Genomic DNA, 22,036 nt, shown 5'->3' with positions numbered 1-22,036 from the left:
CTTTGGTTTCCCTAAATTAAAGAGTCAGAATGCCTTAATCGGTAGGTGAAGGTATACATTTTCTATACATATTAGGCCTGCAATTACTTTCATTTTTTTGGACATTTTAACAAGGATTTTGTTTTAAAAGTATTTACAGGAGTGACACCAATCTTTTAAAAAATGAAAGCTACTTTTTTTATCTCTGAGTGTGAAGAGTTCTAAAATAAAAACATATAATGTTATTACTATGTTGTTACCATGTTATTATTATGTTATTACAAGGTCATTATACAAAATAGAGATAAATTAAAAACATCTTGGTTGTTTAAAGCCACTGAGTGATTTACATATATAAATTAGAGGCTAATTTTAAGAAGAACTTTGAAAGAATTGATCATGAATTTAAAGACGTCCATGCCATTTAAAAATCATATTTCTTAGAACTTCAACTTAAATAAAATTCACTATCCATTTCACCTTATTTCTCTCTGTAATGTTTTCGACGGAAACATTACCTTTACATTTGCTCCAGAGTTGAATTCATTTTTTTTTTGCATGAATTATATCCCATTATTGCACTCTTTTAAACACTGTGATAATGTTTGGTTGGTTGGTTGGTTGGATCCCTTAACCACTACAGTCATAGGGGCACCATTGTGTGTTTTGGGCAAGTACAGTCTGGTGGCGCCAATCCTTTTTCAAGTCAAATGTTATTAAAAAAAAAGCAAAAATCCAAATGGGTTTAAATGAACTGATCAAGACTTGAATCAATTCACCCAAATTTCAAATCTAATATATGTGTTTTGTCCTCAAACAAAATGGACCTGCTTTTGAGTTGGTTATTTTATACAACCTACTGTAACCCAATTTTCTGGGTTAATTTAAATAAATTGCCCCCTTTTGACATTTGTGGGTAGGTTATTTTTTCTTTTTTTCTTAAAACCCCTTTTTGTTTGACATTAATCAATCCAGTTTTCTATTGAGTTGTTTTTTTTTTTTGCGGTGACCCAATTTGAGAAATTGTTTTAAACAAATTTAAACAAAAATTGACCCATTTTGTACTAAACGGCCAAATTTAATGAGTTGTTCTAAACAAAACAACCCGTTTCTTATGAGTTTTTTTTAAAACCAACCTATTAAGCGGGGTCAAGGTAATCCAAGTAAGAGATTGGTTCACTTTTCACCCAAATTGGGTTATTTAGACTATAGAGCAAACGCTTTTGTGTGTTTCCGTACACTTCTTTCTTTGTGTGTGTGCATGTTTGCTGAAATCAAAGTCTCCTAAATACCTCTTGAAGGTAAGACTTCATGTTGTTCTTTCACACTTTCTTATTTTCAGTTATGATGCAACAAACATCATTGACAAAAGAAAAAAGTAATGATGGGTTGAAGCCAAAGGCTCATAAGGGACCCGTCCCCATTTTCTATTAATCATTTCTACGCATTAGCATGTCTTTCATAATTATAACCGTCATGTTAGTCGATTTATAAATGATTGCATGGTTTGTATCATCATTTTACAGTTTTTAAGGTCATTTTTTGGTATTGTTTTTTTGTTTTCTTTCCCTCATCTTTCTCCCCCTTACTCTCTAGAAACAATATAGTCCATAAAACCAATGACAACTAGGCATTTTCCTCTCTAAATGTATGAAATGGGATCAAATGTGATATAATACGAATGAGTCACGAGGGTCCCACAAGACCCACTGTGAGTCTGCGCTCTTGTAGCGTAATATCTAGGGTTTGTACGGTCGCTTGAAATGTTTAAATTTTAATGATAAGCTTTCAAGGTTTTAAAAGTGTTTGAAAGTTAAATGAAGTGCTTGTAAATGCTTTAAATGGTTGCATTGTTTCCTAGCAGTCTGACATGCGTTAAAAATGAAGAAAAATAAAACAACTCTGCTTAAAAATGACGCCAATATTCCTGCTCTAATTTTTTTGTTTCAGCCGTAGACTTTTTTAAGTGGAGAAAAGCGGTATTCTAACACTCAAAGTGGTAGTTTTTGCAGGTAGTGTTAGTGAAATAAAAAATAATAACGATGAAGACTATTAATCAATAATAATTATTATTAATAATATTATAATGTATTATTTTCTCTTTTAATTTTACTTGGAAAATTGGAAAATAGGCTTTGAAAATCCTTAAAAAGTGCTTGAATTTGGCCATGAAAAAGGTGTGCGAACATTGTATCCAAAACGCATCAATCAGCAAAAGTTATAGCGTAATATTTAGTGATCGTACGGTTGCTTGAAATGCTTGAATTTTAATGTCAAGTTTTCAAGGTTTTAAAAGTGTTTGAAAGTTGGATGAAGTGCTTGTAAATGCTTGAAACGATTACATTGTTTCCTAGCAGTCGGACTCGATAGACCATGCGTTAAATGAAGAAAAATAAAACAAGTCTGCTTAAAAATGACGCCAATATCCCTGCTCTAATTTTGTTGTTTTAAGCCGTAGACTTTTTTAAGGGGAGAAAAGCGGTATTCTAACGCTCAAAGTGGTAGTTTTTGCAGGTAGTGTTAGTGGAATCATAAATAATAATGATAAAGACTATTAATCAATAATGATTAATTAATGATCGGCGAAAGTTGCCGAAGTTTCCTTAAATCCTAGAGGAACAATCATAAAAAGTGGTAGTCTAACAAGTCAAGTGGTTGTGTTTGCAAGTATGCATCGTTAGTATTGGTGGGATCTATAATAATAATGACAATCAATCAATAATTATTATTGTTAAAGAAAAAATAGTGCATTACTTTTTATTAATCTGTACTGGAGAAATTGGAAAATTGGCTTTGAAAGTCCTTAAACAGTGCAGGAATTTGGCCATGAAAAGGGTATACAAATTCTATACCTGGGGTTATCACCAGGTTGATTATTAGAAGTAGGGTGAAACAGACTCAGTCAACCACTAAAAAAAAAAATCATTTTACTAGAAAATCGCAATGACCCAGCACTGGTGAACTATTTTCAGAACAGGTTCGCGGGCACCTCAGTGTTCCATAGGCGGCACCCTGGTGCCCGCGGGCACCACATCGGAGACACCTGTACAATAGGAACAATAAGAACCTGCAATTTAGTCTGCTACCGCGACAAACAATAATGACAACAACTCAATAAGACACGTCTGTGTTACAATCTGGCACTATTCTCCCTGATGCTGTGGTCTAAAAATACAGGGCTCACATTTGACGCCATCTTTGCAGCCTTTATTTGAAAGTGCTTGAATTTTGCTGTAAAAACGGTGTACCAACCCCTGTATTAATCAGCGCCCAATATATAATTGCTGAATATCTCCCTGAACATCATCATATTCGTGTTTTAGCCTTTACTCCCGTTCCCACTAAATGCAAAAGTTCATGTTCAAAACGGAACCGCAGCTTCACATTTCTTGAACCTTGTTGCGATTCAAACTAGCTATCTTACCTCAACTTAAAATCGGAATCCATGGCACACTTCAATCACATTTTCTCTTCGAGCGATGAAAACTTCTCGGATATTCTGCAAAACAAGAAAAGACATTTTGATAGTTAGCGAGACTGATGTAATATGTACGCCATCGCATTCCCTATCAAAGTTTGGAGACAAAGTCGAGATGAAGCGACACTAAAAGAGGAATAGAGCCAAACGAGGGTTTGTTGAGCTGTTTTAACCGCGAGTCGAGTCTTTGTACTCGGCGACCATCAGAAATTCTCGTTCATGTCGTTTTTTGTCCACGTACCTTTCTTTCCGTGTTGAACTAAAGTATTAAGTTATGCACTTTGCCACGTAGACTTACCATAAAATATCTATCGCTTCATTAATTTTGATGAAGCCGTGAAGTGCCGAAGCCATTACAACGCTTACATTGCGTCCTTGTTAATCCGTGCTTCGTGTCGGCTAGTCTCATTATTCCGACTGCTCGGCAATCCACTCGTGCCCCACAGCGGTGCCCGCTTATTCTCTAGATTGTTAGCTTTAATTGTTTATGGGCTCGTGTTATACAGACGCCACGCTTAGTACAGCCGTGCGGGCTCCTGTGATGGTACCTTTATGCCTCTGGTGCGGCGGATTTTCTTTTTTCTGCTCAGGTCATCAATGCGCAAATCTCACTTGTGGATGTTTGTTTTCAGGTGGACACCATGGAGATGATTCGTCATCCAGAGGAAACCACCAATATGAGGAGGCAGACTGTGGCCTCCTACTTTCGTGTAGGTTTTATTTTATTTTTTTGAAGTTTGCGGTCGCAATGTAACTAAATGTAGTAGAGCTGGTCGAGTGGAGTAGCGGGGTGGATGTAGGAGGGGAGGATTAAACTGATTTTTTAACATCCACTTGTGAGGATTGTCTTGCCCTAAGAGGATTTTTCTTGTTTTAATCACCTGCTTTTTTAATGATAGTGCCGATTGGTTATATTTGTGTGCCTTCTTTTTTGTTTATTTTTCTTTGTATTTTTTGATTATCAAAAGCTTCATGGACATGGTTATCATGTTTTGCTTTCCCCTTAAGCATCTCTTCAAACTTTGGGACCCAAAGCAGATAAATACATTACAAAACATACAGCAATGTCTTTACAAAGCGCGACGGCACAGTGGTTAGCGCGTGTGCGGCACAGTTCTGAGGTCATGGGATCAAATCTTCCTGTGTGGACTTTGCATGTTCTCCCTGTGCTTGTGTGGGTTTCCTCCGGGCACTCTGGTTTCCTCCCACGTTCCAAAAACATGCATGTCAGGTTAATTGGCCGGTCCAAATTGTCCCTAAGTGTGAATGAGTAGGTGAGTTGTCTCTGTGTACCCTGTGACTGGCTGGCAACCGGTTCTGGGTGTCCCCTGCCCACTGCCTGAAGATGGCTGGGATGGGCCCCAGCACCCCCGTGACCCTACTGAGGATAAGCGGTGCAAAAAATGGATGGCTGGATGTCTGTTGGTGCCGTCGCAACATCCATTGAAGCCTGGTCATCCTAGAGGGGGGATTACTTTATGTATAACCCTTAATTATACTTATGCTGCAGGTTCTTTTGAGGTATACTTGTCTTCATGTTGGTTTCAGATCAGGGGATGGTGTAATAGTGGTCTGTGTAGCCCTTTTGTGGTGGAGGGTTCTACAAATAAACCCGACTTGACTATTGTATTTCTTTTTGCCGACCTCAGTTGCAATTATACTTTTTGCAGTATTCCCTGATGGATCTACTATCAAAGATGGTGGTGGGCCAGCCGCACTTTGTTCGCTGTATCAAGCCAAACGATGACAGGCGGGCGCTTTGCTTCAGCAAGGAAAGGGTGACGGTGCAGTTGCGCTATACCGGCATACTGGAGACGGTCAACATCCGCCGCCAAGGCTACTCGCACCGGATACCCTTTGCAGAGTTTGTCACCAGGTAAGACACCTTTGATCACAGTCAAGCTTTAATAGATCCATTTACATTATTATTATTCCAGTAACTAAATATGAGTCAGAAACCAGAGACAAAAAAAAAAACATTTTCCGATTTTAAAAAAAGGACTGTTTGGAAAAGAAAGTTTGCCTTTATGAAATGTCGATCTTCTACTCTCTGAGGTGAAGTAAAATTTAATTAACAAGACCATAATGTGTTAAGAGGAAACGGTGAAAAAGAGACCGAAATGACTGCAGCGCCTTGTGCGCTTTAGGGCGACTTAAAACGATCACTTCGTTTTAGAACACGTGTTTTGGGTGCCCTACTTAAGTCCGTTGCAGTCCTAAAAATAGATTTCATATATTTCAAATCAAATATATTTGTGTAGCACCTTTCAAACAACAAAATGAACCACAGGTGTGTTTACAAGTTGTGCTCGTACATAGCTTTCCAGAAGTGTAGACTTACACTCTATATGGATGGGTACAACTGTGGCAGCCACAATGAATGGATGAATAGAATTGTGGCATTCCAATCAAACTGATGTATAAGAACATGCTAAGGACAGTAAAATATATGCCCCTTTCCCTCCCTTACTGTGGTAAGATCTTAACCCGAACCCTTTTTTGAGGATCTGCACACACAGCAGGCATACTATTTGGCCCACTTACTTGGAGGACTACGTTTTACTTTTGTACTTGAGTAATATTATTCTGAAGCAACAGTTCTTTTACTCAAGTTACAAAGTGCAGCGCCGCGCGTACTTAGCGCCGAAGAGCGCACTCTATTTAAGGGACAAGCCCAAAGTAAACTCTGTCCCTCAAATCAAGGTAATCGGTTGGAGAAGAGAAAGAGAGCGATAGAAAGAAATACAATGAAAGGGGAAAAGAGATAAAGAAAGAAGGAGAAACAAGAGAGACTGAAAAAAATACCCTAATGCATAAAATGATAAAGAGGAAGAAAGAAATAGATAAAATGAGAGAAGAGGAAGAAGAGAGGGAGAAGAAAGAGCAAGACAGAGAGGGAAAGAGATAGAAAGAGAAGACAGAAAAAGAGATCAAAAAAGAAAGGGGAAAGAGAAAAAGAAAGAGTGGAGATCTTTAAAACTTCCGCTCATTTTTCTCTCAGCGTTGTCTTGCGGGCCGGATTAAAACCCTTGGCTAGCCTGATCTGGCCTGCGCGCCACAGGTTTGATGTAAAACTGACTTCCCAGCCGAGTCAAGCTGTTTTAAAGAAGTGGTTTCACTTTTTGTTTTGATTTAAAAACAACATACAAATGATGTTGGAATTGCATCAGATCCGAGGTGCGGTAGATAGCTGAGGTCTCAGCCGAGGTCTCAACACTTTCCTCACCGCTATCCTCCACGTGTGAGAAAGAGCACCGGATCTACTTGATCCTATCTGAATTTGGACGGCTAACCTCCACTTTCAACCCGAATGATTTGAAGGCGTCCTCTCATATCAAAGGCCCGTGTGATGTTGTGAGAGGTGCTTTGTATTTTTCATCAAAGTCATAACGGGTATCAACAGGAATAAGAAAATGAAGGATGAGGAGTAGGGGGCGCCATTTGAAGGCGTCGGCCTCCCCGTTGTTGTTTTAGAGCCTTAACCCTCGTGTTGTCTTAGGTATTGGCACCAATGTTCCCTCTAATTTTCCACGGGTCTGAGCGTTCACACAAAGTCGGCGAGCAACGCTTGAAACAACAGTGAGCAACCATAATCCCAAGTGTGGCAAGATAATCAATTATCAAACATGTCCAAAACTTGACATCAAGTTACATTTTGCTGAGTTTCCGGCAACGCAAAATTATTTTTCTCTTTTGAATGAATTGACTCGTGTACTATTGCAAAGGTTGTAGGGCCTACAAACGTTGTTTGTTCTTACAATTCTTTCACAAGATATTTTTATTTCCTGATATATTTTTTCAAATAATATTAACATTTTTGGGGGCTTATTTAGTCGGTTGTAAGATACAGAACTGTACTTAATCACATTTTTTAGTGGAAGTACAATGTTGGGAGCAAGATTCACTTGATATAATTGGAAATTATTTGAATGCAACACAAACTTTTTCTTCTTTTTTCCGTGTTTTTTTTCAACTTTTTTGTTACTTTTTTCTTTTTGTTTTCTATTTCCTTTCTTTCCTACATTTCTTTCTTTTCTTTTTTTCTGGCTTTTTTCTTCATTTTTCCTTTTTTTTCTCTTCCTTTTGTTTCTTTTTTTCTCAGCTTTTCACTATTTTTTCATTTTGGTATTTTTTTCTTTTTTGTTCTATTCCCCCTTCCTTTAAGTCATTTTGTGCATAATTTTACATAATATTTGGTCATGTTGGGATTAAAGAAGCAAAAACAACCTGAAGAGCCGTTTAGGACCCGAAAGAGCCGGTTCCTTTTAGTGAGCCGAGCCGAAGAAGCCGGTTCTCGACAAACTCTACTAACTTTACTCAACTTCAGTCTACTTCGACTCGACTTCAAAATACCGCATTTAGGACACAACGTCAGGGGAACCCGTGTATTTTTACTTTCATTTACTGTAACTTTCACTTAAGTTGCTTCTCAATTAGTAATCTTGAGCCCTCATTTTTGTGCGCTGGCTAGATTTTCTTGTGCGCTGAGAATGTGCGCGCAGTGCGCAATTGCGCACGCGCAGCTTAGAGGGAACACTGATTGGCACCACTAACTGTTGTTGGCTAGACCGGGGGTCCTGACCACCCAAAACTAAGAAATATCGTTCGATAAAGTTGATACATAACAAACAGTATACTCATCTGTAACCATATATTCCCGTTATTATATTATGGCCCCTGAGACGCAACATGTCCGTTATTTTTAAAAAGAAAACCTACATAAACTAAATGTGAAACCCATGAAAATATTATGTTTTCTGACTATAAAGTAACGATATTAGAATGCAATTAAAAAAAAAAAAAAAAAATATATATATATATATATATATATATATATATATATATATATATATATGTTGTGTCACAGTCGGACACAGGACCCAATAGCGCTCGTTTTCTCAGTTTTTATTAATAAAGAGGGAGAGCAGGGCTTGCTTCCACGATCCGATGGACAAGAGGTGTCTAGCGAGGAGGGTCGAAGACAGGCGGGAATTACAAGTCGCTAGCCGGGACTGGAGAGAAAGGGCTGTGTGAAGTTCATAAACGAGGTCGGCAACAGGAGGCAGGCAGGTAACAGGGCAAAACAGATCGGATAACAGGCAGGCAGAACGGGGCAGAGTCAGGCCCGGAAACAGGTTGGCAACGGGGATCAGGCAGAGAAAAGCAGGGCAGGAACAGAGTCTGACGTAAGGGCTTACTGAGCTGGAAGCAACAGTTCGCATAACGATCTGACGGCTTCCTCTTAGAAGCCGGGGTTTTAAAAAGAGTACATCATCCAATCAGCTGTCGCAGTTGATCTGAATCGGCAATCATGACATATTTATAGTTACGTTGATAGTGCTTGGGCCAAATTGACCCTGAATCTGTTAGGAAAATGGAGCCTATGTTCTTCTGAAAAAAACTTTATTTAAGTAGAAAGATATTCTGGACTGACTCAGCATCCCTGAGGTAGCTTCATTGTAATACAGATGTACCCCTACTTACGACCATTTGACTTACGAAAAACAGAAAATACGAACGTTTTTGGGGGGGTGTCGAAAAATATCCGGACATTGCTGTAAGTTCGATTTTGTATTGTGTGCACCTTTTTCCGAGTAGAAATCCGGCTTCTACTACCTTGTTAGTGTACTGTATCTTTAGCGCACTAAGAACTTTGACATTTTCATTGTTTAATATCTCGTGCATCCATTCAATATGGTTGGCGTAGAGTAAAGAAGAGGAGAGCCTTTTCTTTTGAAATGAAAGTGGAATAAGAAAGCTTGATGCGGTTGAGAAAATGGTTGGATCGCTTTTTTTCCGGACACTTTCTGCCTAGGAGGAGGAAGTCGCCTAACTGTTGGAGCTCATCTTCCAAAAGTATGTGAAACTTAATGAAAACTTTATGAAATGTTTATTTTTTAGTACAAAATAATACAGGTTACTTATACAAGCCTTAAACATACTATATAAACCTTAAACATACAAAATATAGTACTGAAAAAACGTACGAACCAATTCAACTTACGAACGATCGGACCCAAGGCACACTTTCTTTCATGAAAGAAAACCTTGGAGCACACCTTCCGTCAAAAATGTTTTAAAAAATTAATTCCCAGCACCAGTTTTTCATAAAATGTTGCCCAAATGACATTATAAGGGTTTTCTTTTCATTTGTGATCACCGAGGCCCAGGAGGTAACACAGGTTATTTATTTTGATTAAAGAATTCCCTTTAATTTGGGATTTTTACTTATTTTTTGCAATTCTTTTAAGTTTGACTATATTTTTATCTTGTATATCTACATAAAAAGCAACGTACTTAAAATGAGCAAGAATTATCAGCTCGTAGAACAACCCCAAACATATTTACAATGTAGTCATTTTCTCATGAAAATGATGTCCAATATTTTCCTTTTTTGATTTATTATTATAAGTCCCCGATTTCTTTCCCAGGAACATAACCACCGTAAGGACTGTGAAAAAATATATATCTTGTCAGTTGTATTTAAAAATGAGTTTGCTGCTAAATGGTATTGCACTACTTTTCAGTGCACTATTATTACAAAAAAAATATTATAAATATATGATAATAATATAATATAATATATTATAAAATTATTAAAAAACATTTTGCATACTTATTCTGGAATACCTTTATCTATTTTTTTCTGATTTCGGGATAAATAGCTCAAATGACATTCTTTTATCTCATTTTTCTCTTTTCAGTTTTTATTACGTGTTTATGTATCTTGGTTATCCTGGAGTGCCATGTCTAATCTCATTGCGATCAATGTTTACATTCTACAGTAAAGACTATCCTATATTCCCCCCCAAAAAATCATAAACTGCTCCCAACTGCGAATGTGGATAAATGTTAAAGTTACTCTGCTGATCACCGGAAGAAAGCAAAGATAGCGAACAATGGCATGCTTTCTTGGGAACATAAAAATTGGGCATTTTCCTGCCGCACACTAGACAAGGTCTCATTGGACACTAGTGAGCCCGGGCAGACTGGTTGAAATACACAGTTTTAGGATACATAGGCAATTGAGTTACAACTGGAAGAACCACAGAAATGCATGGAATAAAACAAGAAGGACTTTTAAATGTAAAACTGTGTTAACCTGTCAAAGTATTGATAAATGATCATGTGTTACAGATACTACTACCTTGCCTTCCGAGCTCACAAGATGCCCGAAACCAGTAAAGATAACGTGGCCACCATTCTGGAGCAAGCCAAACTGAAAGACTGGGTTCTGGGAAGGACTAAGGTGAAGTCCATTGATTTCACTGTCCTTTATTTTGCGTTAAATTGTTGTTCTGTCTTGTCAGGTGTTTTTGAGGTACTACCATGTGGAGCAGCTGAACCTGCTCTTGAGGGAGGTGATCGCTCGTGTGGTGGTGATGCAAGCCTATGTCAAGGGTTGGCTGGGGGCACGGAGGTACAGAAAGCTGAAGGAAAAGAGGAACTACTCTGCTACTGTCATCCAGTCAGGTACGCCTGTGGCAACATGAAGCATTGAAAGGTGATTATTCTGTGATATTTCTTTGCCATTGTGCAGTTCGACTTCTGCAACCTTGGTACATTGCAATTTCTTTTCTAATTATTATTGGCTCTACGGATAAATATGTACTTAGGGCAGGGGTGTCAAACTCATTTTAACTGGGGAGCCACACGATAGAACAAACATTCTGTCGGGGGCTGGACAAGTAGATTAAAGAGAAAGAAAAAGAGATAAAGAAATAAGAGAAAGAGGGAGAGAAAAGGAGAGAGGGCGGGACAAAGAAAAAAAAGAGAGAGGGAGAGAGCGTGAGAAACAAAAGATAGTCATGAGAGAGGGGGAAAAGAAAGGGAGAGGAAGAAAGTAATCCAAAAAGAAATAGAAAGACAGAAGGAGAGAAAAGAGGAAAGAAAACGTGAAGGGTATAAAGAGGGAAAGAGAAAAGAGAGAAAAGGAAAGAAGGAAGTTAGAGCAAAAGAGGTTCAAAGACACAGAGAGAGAAAGAGACAAAGAGGAACAAAGGGAGAGAAAAAGACAGACACAGAGAGTGAAAGAGACAGAGACAGAGTGGGAGAAAAGGGGTGGAAAAGAAAGAGAGAGAGAGAGAGATAAATACATATACAGTGTCTTTGTTTGAGGCACCTGCCTTTGGCAACATCAAGTGGACATATTTCAACCTGCAGCTTGTTTTTCTCTTGCGCTTCTCTGAGTGTTGTCTGGCCAGATCAGGCCCGCGGGCCACCTGTTCTACACCTGTGACTTAGGGAAATTAGGAACTAGGGCATATCTTTATAAGCATCGAAACGCGCAAACCAAAAAGAGAACTGCCTTCTGTTTACTGGACACTGATTAAAACAATCTGAAATAATTGTTTACATGTCTGGGGACAAACAAATATAATATAACAATAATATAAAAATAATAGAATATACCATATTTTATGCACTGTAAGGGGCACCCCCCAAAAATAGTTTTCTGTCATATATTTTCCATACATAAGGCGCACTGGACTATAAGGCGCTACAGTGGGTACGTCAACAAAACAGTGAGATAGTTCAGTCAAACTTAGTAACCCTTTAACATTCCGACGGCTCGCAGAGAAGCAAATAGAAAGGAGAATAAAACAAGCAAGTAATAAATACCAAATTAAACCAAAGTAAAGTTAAAATCAGAATTCAGGAAACTGACGAGCGACATGTTTCCTCAAGTTCGATGATGAATTCTTGAATGCAAAAATCTCCGTTTGTTTAGGCAAACAAAGGAGACATTGCATATTGTAGCGGGTGTTTGGCACTCTTTTTAAGGGTGACATGCTTTTGATGTGAGGCCATGGGTGCTACTCCTCTTCTGTGTTTTCATCGTTGGTATTGCTAAGTGACACTTTCCATCTGTTTCATCTGTAAACAAAATTTCCCTCGCTGGTGTTGAAAATGGTCACGTGACGGGGCTGCTACGTTTGATTGGTTAAACATGGTCGAGCCTGCCGGAGTTCTCCATCAAAATAAATGCGCCTTAGCTGAGACAGACAGAAGCGTACTTACGTGGAGGGGATTTATTAAGTAACAAAGTAACGACTTCAATGTAGTGAATTAAAAGTACATTTTTTTTCTTCACAAATTTACTCAAGTAAAAGTAAAAGTATAGGGATTGACAAATACTCCTAGAAGTACAAAATTTCTCAAAACTTGTAACGGAGTAAATGTACAGTACTCCATTACTACCCACCTCTGGCTTTGAGGCACCTGTTTTTGGATTCACTACACATTACAGCAACATCTAGAGCACAGGTGTCAAACAGGCGGCCCGCGGGCCGGGTCAGGCCCGCTAAGGGATTGAATCCGGCCCGCGAGACAACACTCAGAGAAGCGCAAGAGAAAAACAAGCTGCAGGTTGAAATATGTCAACTTGATGTTGCCAAAGCCAGGTGCCTCGAACAAAGACACTGTACTTGTACAGTACACTCTCTCTCTCTCTCTCTCTTTTTTTTCTCTTCCTTTGTTGCCCTTTGTCTCTTTCTCTCTCTGTGTCTTTTAACCTCTTTGCTCTAACTTTTTTTCCTTTTCTCTCTTTTATCTCTTCCTACCCGTCACGCTTTCTTTTCTCTTTTCACTCCTTCTGTCTTTCTATTTCTCTTTGGATTTCTTTATACCTCTTCCTTTCCTTTCCCCCTTTCTCACAACTTTTTATCTTTTGTTTCTCACGCTCTCTCCCTCTTTTTCTTTCTTTGTCCCGCCCTCTCTCCTTTTCCCTCCCTCTTTCTCTTATTTCTTTATCTCTTTTTCTTTCTCTTGAATCTACCAGTCCGGCCCCCGACAGAATGTTTGTTCTATTGTGTGGCCCCCGAGTTCAAATTAGTTTGACACCCCTGATCTAGAGGTCTAATATTACACAGTGTCCTTCTAACTCAGATGGTTATTAATATAACCATGAAAATCGAGATAGAGAAAATACTGTGTATCTGATTTTCAAAAGAAAGGAGTATATATTATTTACTCATTATTCGCTGGCCTACAGTACTTAATAAAGAATTGCAGCTAAAGCCTTCATTTTCCTCATGTTGAGGTTTTTGAGTTTTTCCTTGCCCTCATGTAGGTTTTAGATCAGGGGATGGTGTAATAATAGTCTGAAAAAATAGTCTGTGTAATAACCTGTGAAGCCCTTTGAGACTCTTTGTGATTAAGGGCTATACAAATAAAAATGACTTGACCTGACCTGACTTCAATAGCACTGAATTGATATATATATAGCACAGATTCATTGCAGAATGAATGAAAATGGAATAGAATAGAATGGAATACATTTGATAGTCACTGTAAGTGTAACATGTGAAACGGTAATTTCATGTAAAATGTCAAAGCAGTTAATCACATTGCCTCTATAGAGGTTGGTTTTCTGTGCAATAAGTGAATTTACACATCCGAATCTATATTGTTTACTGACAAAGCGCAGACGGGATACGTTTGCTAGCCACAGCTTGACCTTAGCAGGTAGAGAGCAATCTTCCCGAGGAGAAAATAAGACTTCTGAGAGTTGCAAGCTATCCATCCCCACGCCACTCGTTTTATCCCTTGTTTTGAAGCGGGATCGCGATTTTCATGCGCGCGTACCGGATATCGATTTCACCCAAGCGCGGACTTTGTGTTTCTCGCCAGCATGGAGGGGTTTCGTCACGCGGCGGGACCTCAAGAGAGTCAAGAAAGAGCGCCAAGAGGCAGCAGTACGGATACAGTCAGGTAAAAGAGGGTATTTTCCCTACTTTAGAATTCCTCACGGTGTCCAAAAGAAAAATCTAAGGAGTATGTTCTTCCTAATTTTGATTAAATTCTTGTTTAAAAATAATACTAATCAAGTTAAAATGGTTTATAACATACTGAAATACTGTAGCACAATAAGAAAAATTGTTCTAAAATTAATCATTTTACGTATTTTATGCATTTTGAAAGTGGGATGTGTAGTTGGAGGTGTCATTAAAACGTTTAAAATTCAATATTTTCTCTATTAGGTATGTGATAACATGACAAACTGAGTTCAAAGAGCCTTTATATGTTTCTTTTTCACCTTGCTTATCTGCTTTTATCATTGTTGTTCCGGGGACAGAGCGCATTAGTAGTCAAAAACACAATTTTCTTAAGCGGTCGGTCATGATTACCGATTTGAATCACCTGTGCCCGCTCATTTGTGGCCAACCGCTGCGGGTTCTCGTTGGCTCCCTGTCCCTATTTAATCCCAGTTCTGTTTCTGCAAACCTCTGTTTATACAAGGTAAGCCTTTTGACCCTGACTCCCGCCTGTCCCGTTTTTGCTCCCGTTTGTGTCCGCCTACGACCTGTTTTGATCCTGACCACGTCTGCTCTCCCGTCCCGGATTCCGACCCATTTTCGATCTCGACTACGTCTACTCTCCTGTCCTGGGTTACGATTCGTTTCCGACCCCGACCACGTTTCTGCTCTCCCTGTCCCGGCTATTGACCTGTTTTCCGTCCCTGACACCGCCATCGCTCGCTATGGAAGATCCACTTCCGTATTCGGATCACAATCCGATTGCGAGAGCGACTTGCTTCCCGCTTCTAGCGAGCACCGGATTGCGGGCGCTGTCCTTCCTCTCTCCATCTCAATAAACTTGAGAGAAACGTTACGCAATTGAGTCTACCCTTTGTTCTGGACGTGACACAAACTGAGTTCAAAAAGCCTTTATATATTTATTTTTACCTTGCCTATATGCTTTTATCTTAGGTGTTCCTGGGGACAGAGCGCTTTAGTAGCCAAAAACACAATTTTCGTGAGCGGTCGCTAACAACAATAGCGTTTTTCTGAAAAAAGGTCAAAACGTATACCATTCAGTTTCTATAAATGAGTACTGAATGTGTAACGAATATAATAGACATACTTCATACTTGAGGGAATACCGGAAGTCGTGTCTGATGACATTAGACTAGCGTGCTGGAGAACATCCCAACAAGAATAGGCTAACAATGCTTCCCTGGTAAATAAAGAAAAGGGCTTCTGTTTGGTCACCGGACTCTCTGTAGTTAGTTCTTCTTCATTCTGCTTTGTAGGACTCGTTTCCAGTCGCACTATAGAAGGGAGTGATACCTAGTGGTCAAATATTACACAATGTACCTTTTAAGATTGTGGTAATTTAAGTAATATTTGTTTTATTTTACTGGAGACACAAGTTGAAAAATAAATATCTCATCTCTTCTCATTAGCTGCACCGCTTATCCTCAGTAGGGTCGCTGGGGTGCTGGAGCCCATCCCAGCAATCAACGGGCAGTGGGCAGGGGACACCCTGAACTGGTTGCCAGCCAATCACAGGGCACACGGGGACAAACAACTCCCTCGCTCATTCACACCTAGGGAAAAGTTGGACCGGCCAATTCACCTGAAATGCATGTTTTTGGAATGTGGGAGGAAACCGGAATGCCCGGAGGAAACCCACGCAAGCACGGGGAGAACATACAAACTCCACACAGGAAGTCTGGAGCTGGATTTGAACCCACGCAGGAGGTTCCCATGACATGAACTGTGCCGCACATGCGCTAACCACTGCGCTTTGGAAAATAAATATACTAAAAATAATTTATAAAGTAAAGTTAAAAAAATGTCTCATCTGGCAGATTTTTTTTTTTTGCTCATTATATTGATCCTACTATATTACTCTCACGAAATTAAAAAACAACTACATTCTTAGTATTTTTCTATCATGGAATCATATATTTTTTTAAACTTAATAATGATCAAAAAGTCATTTTAAGCATACTTTTCTGTTCGACCACACAACCAAGTAAAAAATGAATTATGGTATAAATATAGAAGAAACAAAATCTTGTTTCACCATTAGAATATTTTCTCTTATTTTGAGTATTATATATTCTTTCCAGCGGCACGGCAGCAGGGTGGTTAGCGCGCAGGCCACGGTGCAGAGGTTCAGGGTTGAAATCCAGCTACCGCAACCTCCCCGTGTGGAGTTTGCATGTTCTCCCTGTGCCTGCGTGGGTTTCCTCCCATATCCCCAAAACATGCATGTCAGGTTCATTGACCAGTCCAAATTGTCTCTAGGTGTGAATGAGTGAGTGGTTGTATGTCTCTTGCTCCCTGCGACTGGTTGGCAACCAGTTCAGGGTGTCCCCTGCCCACTGACTGAAAATAGCTAGGATGGGCTCCAGCACCCCCGTGACCCTACTGAGGATAATCTGTGCAGATCATGGATGGATGGATATTCTTTCTATATTTTGGCTCCCGCCTCCCTTGTATTATCTTTTGTTCTATGAGTCTAACAACTTTTCTAAATATATAGGTCAAGTCAAGTCATGTTTATTTGTATATCCCTTCATCATAAGTGAACTAATAAATAAATAAGGCATAAAACAACAATCATTTTCCAGTCAAACAAGATTTTAGTGCTTTCTCTTAAAATTCCTTTTTTCCGCAAACATTTTCAAGCATGGGACAGAAAAAGAAGTTTGAGAGTTGTCAACTATGTTTGATCTCTTAAGAAGTTTAGGGAAAAAAAAGTTCCTAATTAATGAAAAATGCATCAGTTCCTGTGAATATTTTGGGGCCACATTTGGTCCCCACGTTTGTGAAGAACAACGTGCACCGCGATGTGTCTCCCCTTTCATGTCTTTGCCAGTAAAGGTGAGAAAGAGAGGGGGGGGGCTTTATCCCTTCTGTTTCCTGGCCACTTCCTCCCTGAAATTCCTCGCCTATTACACGGCCTGGCATAGCAGAAACAAGATGCCTTTTTAGACTGTCGAGCTTTTCATCTGAAATGTAAATTAATTCTTACTCAGTGTGCCTTGACACACATCAAAGTGGGCATATTAACCTCCCCTGCCCTCCCCCAAGAGCGGGTGCCAAAAGGGGCCGGATGGAGGAGGGCAGGGGGAGGAGATTTGCCTTTGTCAGAGCCTCCTTCTCTGAGGACGGAGAAGGGCAAACTACGTCCCACGGTTGCTTCTGGCCCGGCAGGCTTTTTAATCCGGCCTGCCAAACACAAATGGTCAAAAGTATAATGACAATTAATGTAATAATACAGTAGTACTTCTAAAATTATAGGGGGGTTGGTTCCAGCTTCGTCTTTACTGTCCCCTTGTGTGTCTACTACAAAAACACTAATACTAAAGAGATAATAAAAACTAAATATCAAATTTATGATTTAAAACAGGAACATTTTATATTATTTTGTTTTCATTCTGAATAGGAGAAACACACTATAGAAACAAATACAAATAATACTACAGTAATATTGTAAAACAAAAAGAAACAAATACTACACAAACACTACAAATATATTACACTTCAGGAATAATATGAATACTACAGAAACACTATTACTGAAATATTACTAACGGAATACTAAAAAATACTATGATACTACAAAAAATACTACCAAACAAATACTCCAAAAAATACTATGGAAGTACTACAAGGATACCACTACAGAAATACTATAATACAGAAATACAAAAAATATACTACTTCAGACATACTACAAAATAGTAATACAGTAATAGTAAAGAAGAAAATATGGAAATACTGCAAGAATACAAGAGGAGTTCTACTATGGAAATACTGTACTGAAAAAATATGACAAATACTACAAAAATACTATGGCAGTAATATTATAATACTGCAGAAATACAAAGAAATACCACTACAGTAATACTATGATAAAGAAATACTCTGAAAATACTTCAAAAATACTACAAAAATACTACAGCAATACTATAATACAGATACATTACTACAGAAATACCACTACTACAACAGAAATGTAAAAAAATCCGACCAGAGAAATACAACAAAATACTACTACATTAATACTAGAGAAATTCTACCAAAATGCTACAGAAATACTACTGTGGAAATTCAGCAAAAAATCTGCAGTATTGCTACAAAAATACCACTACAGCAAAACTATAATACAGAAATACTACTCAAGTAATACAAAAAAATACGACTACAAAAATCCTACAAAAATAATACAGTAATACCAAAGAATGTTCTCCAATACTATAAAAATACCACAATACTACTACAGAATTACCCCAAAAATACTACTACAGTAATGTTATAGAAATACTATGGAAACAATAAAAGAATAATACTATGGAAATACTGCAGAAATACTGCAAAATTACGACTACAGAAATACTACAAAAAACTATTACAGAAATATTACAAAAATACTACTACGGAAATACTACATAATAATACTACAACATAGCACAACAGAAATAAGAAATACTGCAAAATAACACTATGTAAATACTTCGAAAATACTATTCTAGACGTTCTACAAAAACACAGATACATCAACATTAAAAAACTATATATCAAATGTATTGCTAAAAATGGGGACCTAATATAAGATTGGGCTTTCATTATGAGCGTTTCAAAACCAATTTGATGAGACTAATCTTATTCAAAGCATGTGTTGATGTGTCGATGTCTGCATGTATATTTATCCATGAATGAGAATAATTGGAAATTTCTCCAGGACCGGCCCCTGGGACGAATTTTTTGACCCAATGTGGCCCGCCACTCCAAAAGTGTGCCTTCCCCTTTATTAGGAGCGCCCCTCATCTAGCACACGGTGCCCCCCACTCGCCCGAGCGCACCTTTTGTGGAGCGTCGCCCGTTAACACCCTTGTAAATAAAAACGCCGAAAGGATAAACAGGATTGCCGTGTAAGGAAAAGCCTCTCCGCCGCTTGTGTGTGGCCCCCGGCATCGGCTCGGGCGGGGGGGTTATTTAGAGAACCTGAACCTGACATAAGTGGTGCCGCGGGGCCCCCCCAGTACGACACTCCAACATACTCGTGGGGTGTGTTCTCTTCAGCTTTATAGCCTTTGAGGTGGGCCGCATTTGCATTTTGGAAAGTAAACAGATGCCTTTCAAATACATGAGCCTGGTGGGCCCCTGCGATCTCACTGGGGGCCCCCCAGGGGGACACACTCACCCATCGATGAGATTAAACCATGTCGAGCGTGCTCCGACAATGTAATCCAGGACTCTTTTTTTTTTGCATATCGTTTTACAAAAATGAACATAACGCAGTCGCTTGGTTAGAGAAAAGTGACTGAACAACTCAATTTTTACTGCGTTGTAGCAGTTTAGCATGATCACATGTGACAATTGTGGAGAAATGTGTATTATTGAGCGAGATTGTTACGTTAGGCTTGTCAACTCCCTACTTCAAAAAATGTAAACTATTTTCTTGCTATTTTCTTATTTGACTGTATTGGGACTTATTTTCTTAAAATAACAAAAATAAAAAGATTTAGCTAATGTAAGGTATTATTTGTAGTCTCCCTACCTTATTTTTCTTGACAAAAAACTTGTGTACTTATTTTAAAAGTTTTTTTGCTCATGTAAGGATTACTATACAGTATTTTTTCTCAGCAATGTACATACAATGAAGATAACAAGTATTTGAACACCCTGCTATTTTGCTATTTCTCCCACTTAGAAATCTGAAATTTTCATTGTAGGTGCATTTACACTGTGAGCGAGATAAACTAAAAAGAAAAATCCAAAAATGACAATGCATGAATTTTTAACAATGTATTTGCGTGATACAGCACCAAAAGAGTATTTGAACACCTGAGAAAATGAAGGTTAACATTTGGTACAGTAGCCTTTGTTTGCTATTACAGAGGTCAAACGTTTCCTGTAGTCTTTCAAAGGTTTGCACACATTGCAGGAGAGATCTTGGCCCACTCTTCCACACAGATCTTCTCTAGATCAGTCAGGTTTCTGGGCTGTCATTGAGAAACACGGAGTTTGAGCTCCTTCCATAGATTTTCGATTGGGTTCAGGTCTGGAGACTGGCTAGGCCATGCTAAAACCTTGATATGCTTCTTACTGAGCCAATCCTTGGTTTTCCTGGCTGTCTGCTCGGGTCGTTATCGTGTTGGAAGACCCAGCCACGACCCATGTTCAATGCTCTGACTGAGGGAAGGAGGTTATTCCCCAAAATCTCACAATACACGGCCCCAGTCATCCTCTCTTAAACGCAGTGCACTCGTCCTGTTCCATGTGCAGAAAAACACCCTCAAACCATGATGCTACCACCCCCATGCTTCACAGCAGGGATGGTGTTCTCCGGGGTTCTTCTTCCTCCAAACACACCAAAAATTTCTATTTGGTCTCATCTGACCACAAAACGTTCTCCCATGACTCCTCTGTATCATCCAAACGGTCATATACAAACTTAAGACGGGCCTTCACATGTGCTGGTTTAAGCAGGGGAACCTTTCGTGTCATGCATGATTTCAAATCATGACATCTGTAACCTTGGAAACGGTGGTCACAGCTCTTTTCAGGTCATTGACCAACTCCTGTCGTGTAGTTCCGGGCTGATTCCTCACCTTTCTTAGTCGAGACCCCACGAGGTGATATCTTGCATCGGCCTCCACTCCGATTGAGATTGAGCATCATGTTTAGCTTCTTCCATTTTTTAACGATTGTACTAACAGTGGACCTTTTTTCACCAAGCCGCTTGGCAATTGCTCCGTAGCCCTTTCCAGCCTTGTGGAGGTGTACAGTGAAGAAAATAAGTATGTACAGTATATACCAGAGCCATATCCGCCTTTTTGGAAGCGGCTAGAGTCAAGAACACACTCACATTCTTGACTCTTTCCGGGAGATTGATACAGAGGAGGGGATTACCAGCCCACTCGCTCACCCCAACTGATATGGAGCAACACCTGATGTTGGGAGTCATTAGGTGACCATACCCTCCAATACCTACCTCTAAAGCCAAGTGGCAAGCAGGGACTCAATGTTGCAAGTCTTAGATATGACGTGTCCGAGGCTGAAGCCAAGGACCTCCTAGTCTCAAGGTGGGCGCTCTACCCTGAAGGCCACCACGATGGCCTCTTAATAATAATATCATTTCATTTTTTTACATGGTTCGTACACTTTTCTCTCTACAAATTCAAGCACTTTTAAAGCACTTTAGAAGCCAATTTTCCAATTTCTACAGCATGCAGCATCTTGGTCTCTTCAACTGTCCTCATGGGCGCGACATGTAGGGGGCGATGAAACTGATCGCAGCTGCTGTTAGTCATGAGCAAAGAAGAAATGCAAAGGAAAAGTGAAGCCACCAGAATAGGCATGTCAGCCTCGTTTTGAAGCATCCATCCATCCATTATCTGCACCGCTTATCCTCAGTAGGGTTGCGGGGGTGCTAGAGCCCATCTAAGCTATCCTCGGGCAGCGGGCAGGGGACACCCTGAACTGGTTGCCAGCCAGTCGCAGGGCACATTATAGAGACAGACACATTCATACTTAGGGACAATTTGGACCAGCATGTTTTTGGATTGTGGGAGTAAAACAGAGTGCCCGGAGTAAACCCACGCAAGCACGTGTAGAACACGCAAACTCCGCAAAGGAGGATTCGATCCCATGACCTCAGAACTGTGTTGCAAACGTGCAAACCAATTAGACACCGTGCTGCCTCATTTTGAAGCAGACTTGATTTATTTTTCTTCTTTTAATGCGTGGTCCATCAAGTCACCCTGCAGGTAAACATTGACAACGATTTCAAGCATTTACAAGCACTTAACAGAAACACTTTTCAAACTTTGAAAAC

General features: G+C 39.4%; 1 protein-coding gene across 4 annotated transcripts in view; it reads left to right on the top strand.

Annotated features, from left to right (window-relative positions):
• Positions 1-22,036, top strand: part of myo3b (myosin IIIB) — a 171,700-nt gene that overhangs the window by 97,242 nt on the left and 52,422 nt on the right. For 3 of the 4 annotated variants that reach the window (XM_088352866.1, XM_088352868.1, XM_088352867.1), the window contains 6 exons: positions 1,260-1,280; positions 4,090-4,167; positions 5,128-5,333; positions 10,595-10,706; positions 10,768-10,930; positions 14,090-14,170. In XM_088352866.1, coding sequence (XP_088208992.1) covers positions 1,260-1,280; positions 4,090-4,167; positions 5,128-5,333; positions 10,595-10,706; positions 10,768-10,930; positions 14,090-14,170 — 661 coding nt within the window. The remainder of the gene's footprint in view (positions 1-1,259; positions 1,281-4,089; positions 4,168-5,127; positions 5,334-10,594; positions 10,707-10,767; positions 10,931-14,089; positions 14,171-22,036) is intronic. The other variant, XM_088352869.1, reaches the window with a different exon arrangement.

Source organism: Urocampus carinirostris, chromosome 14, assembly GCF_059441175.1.
Source record: "Urocampus carinirostris isolate Australia breed hairy pipefish chromosome 14, RoL_Ucar_1.0, whole genome shotgun sequence".
Lineage (NCBI taxonomy): Eukaryota > Metazoa > Chordata > Actinopteri > Syngnathiformes > Syngnathidae > Urocampus > Urocampus carinirostris.
This window is presented reverse-complemented; position numbering and strand designations above follow the sequence as displayed.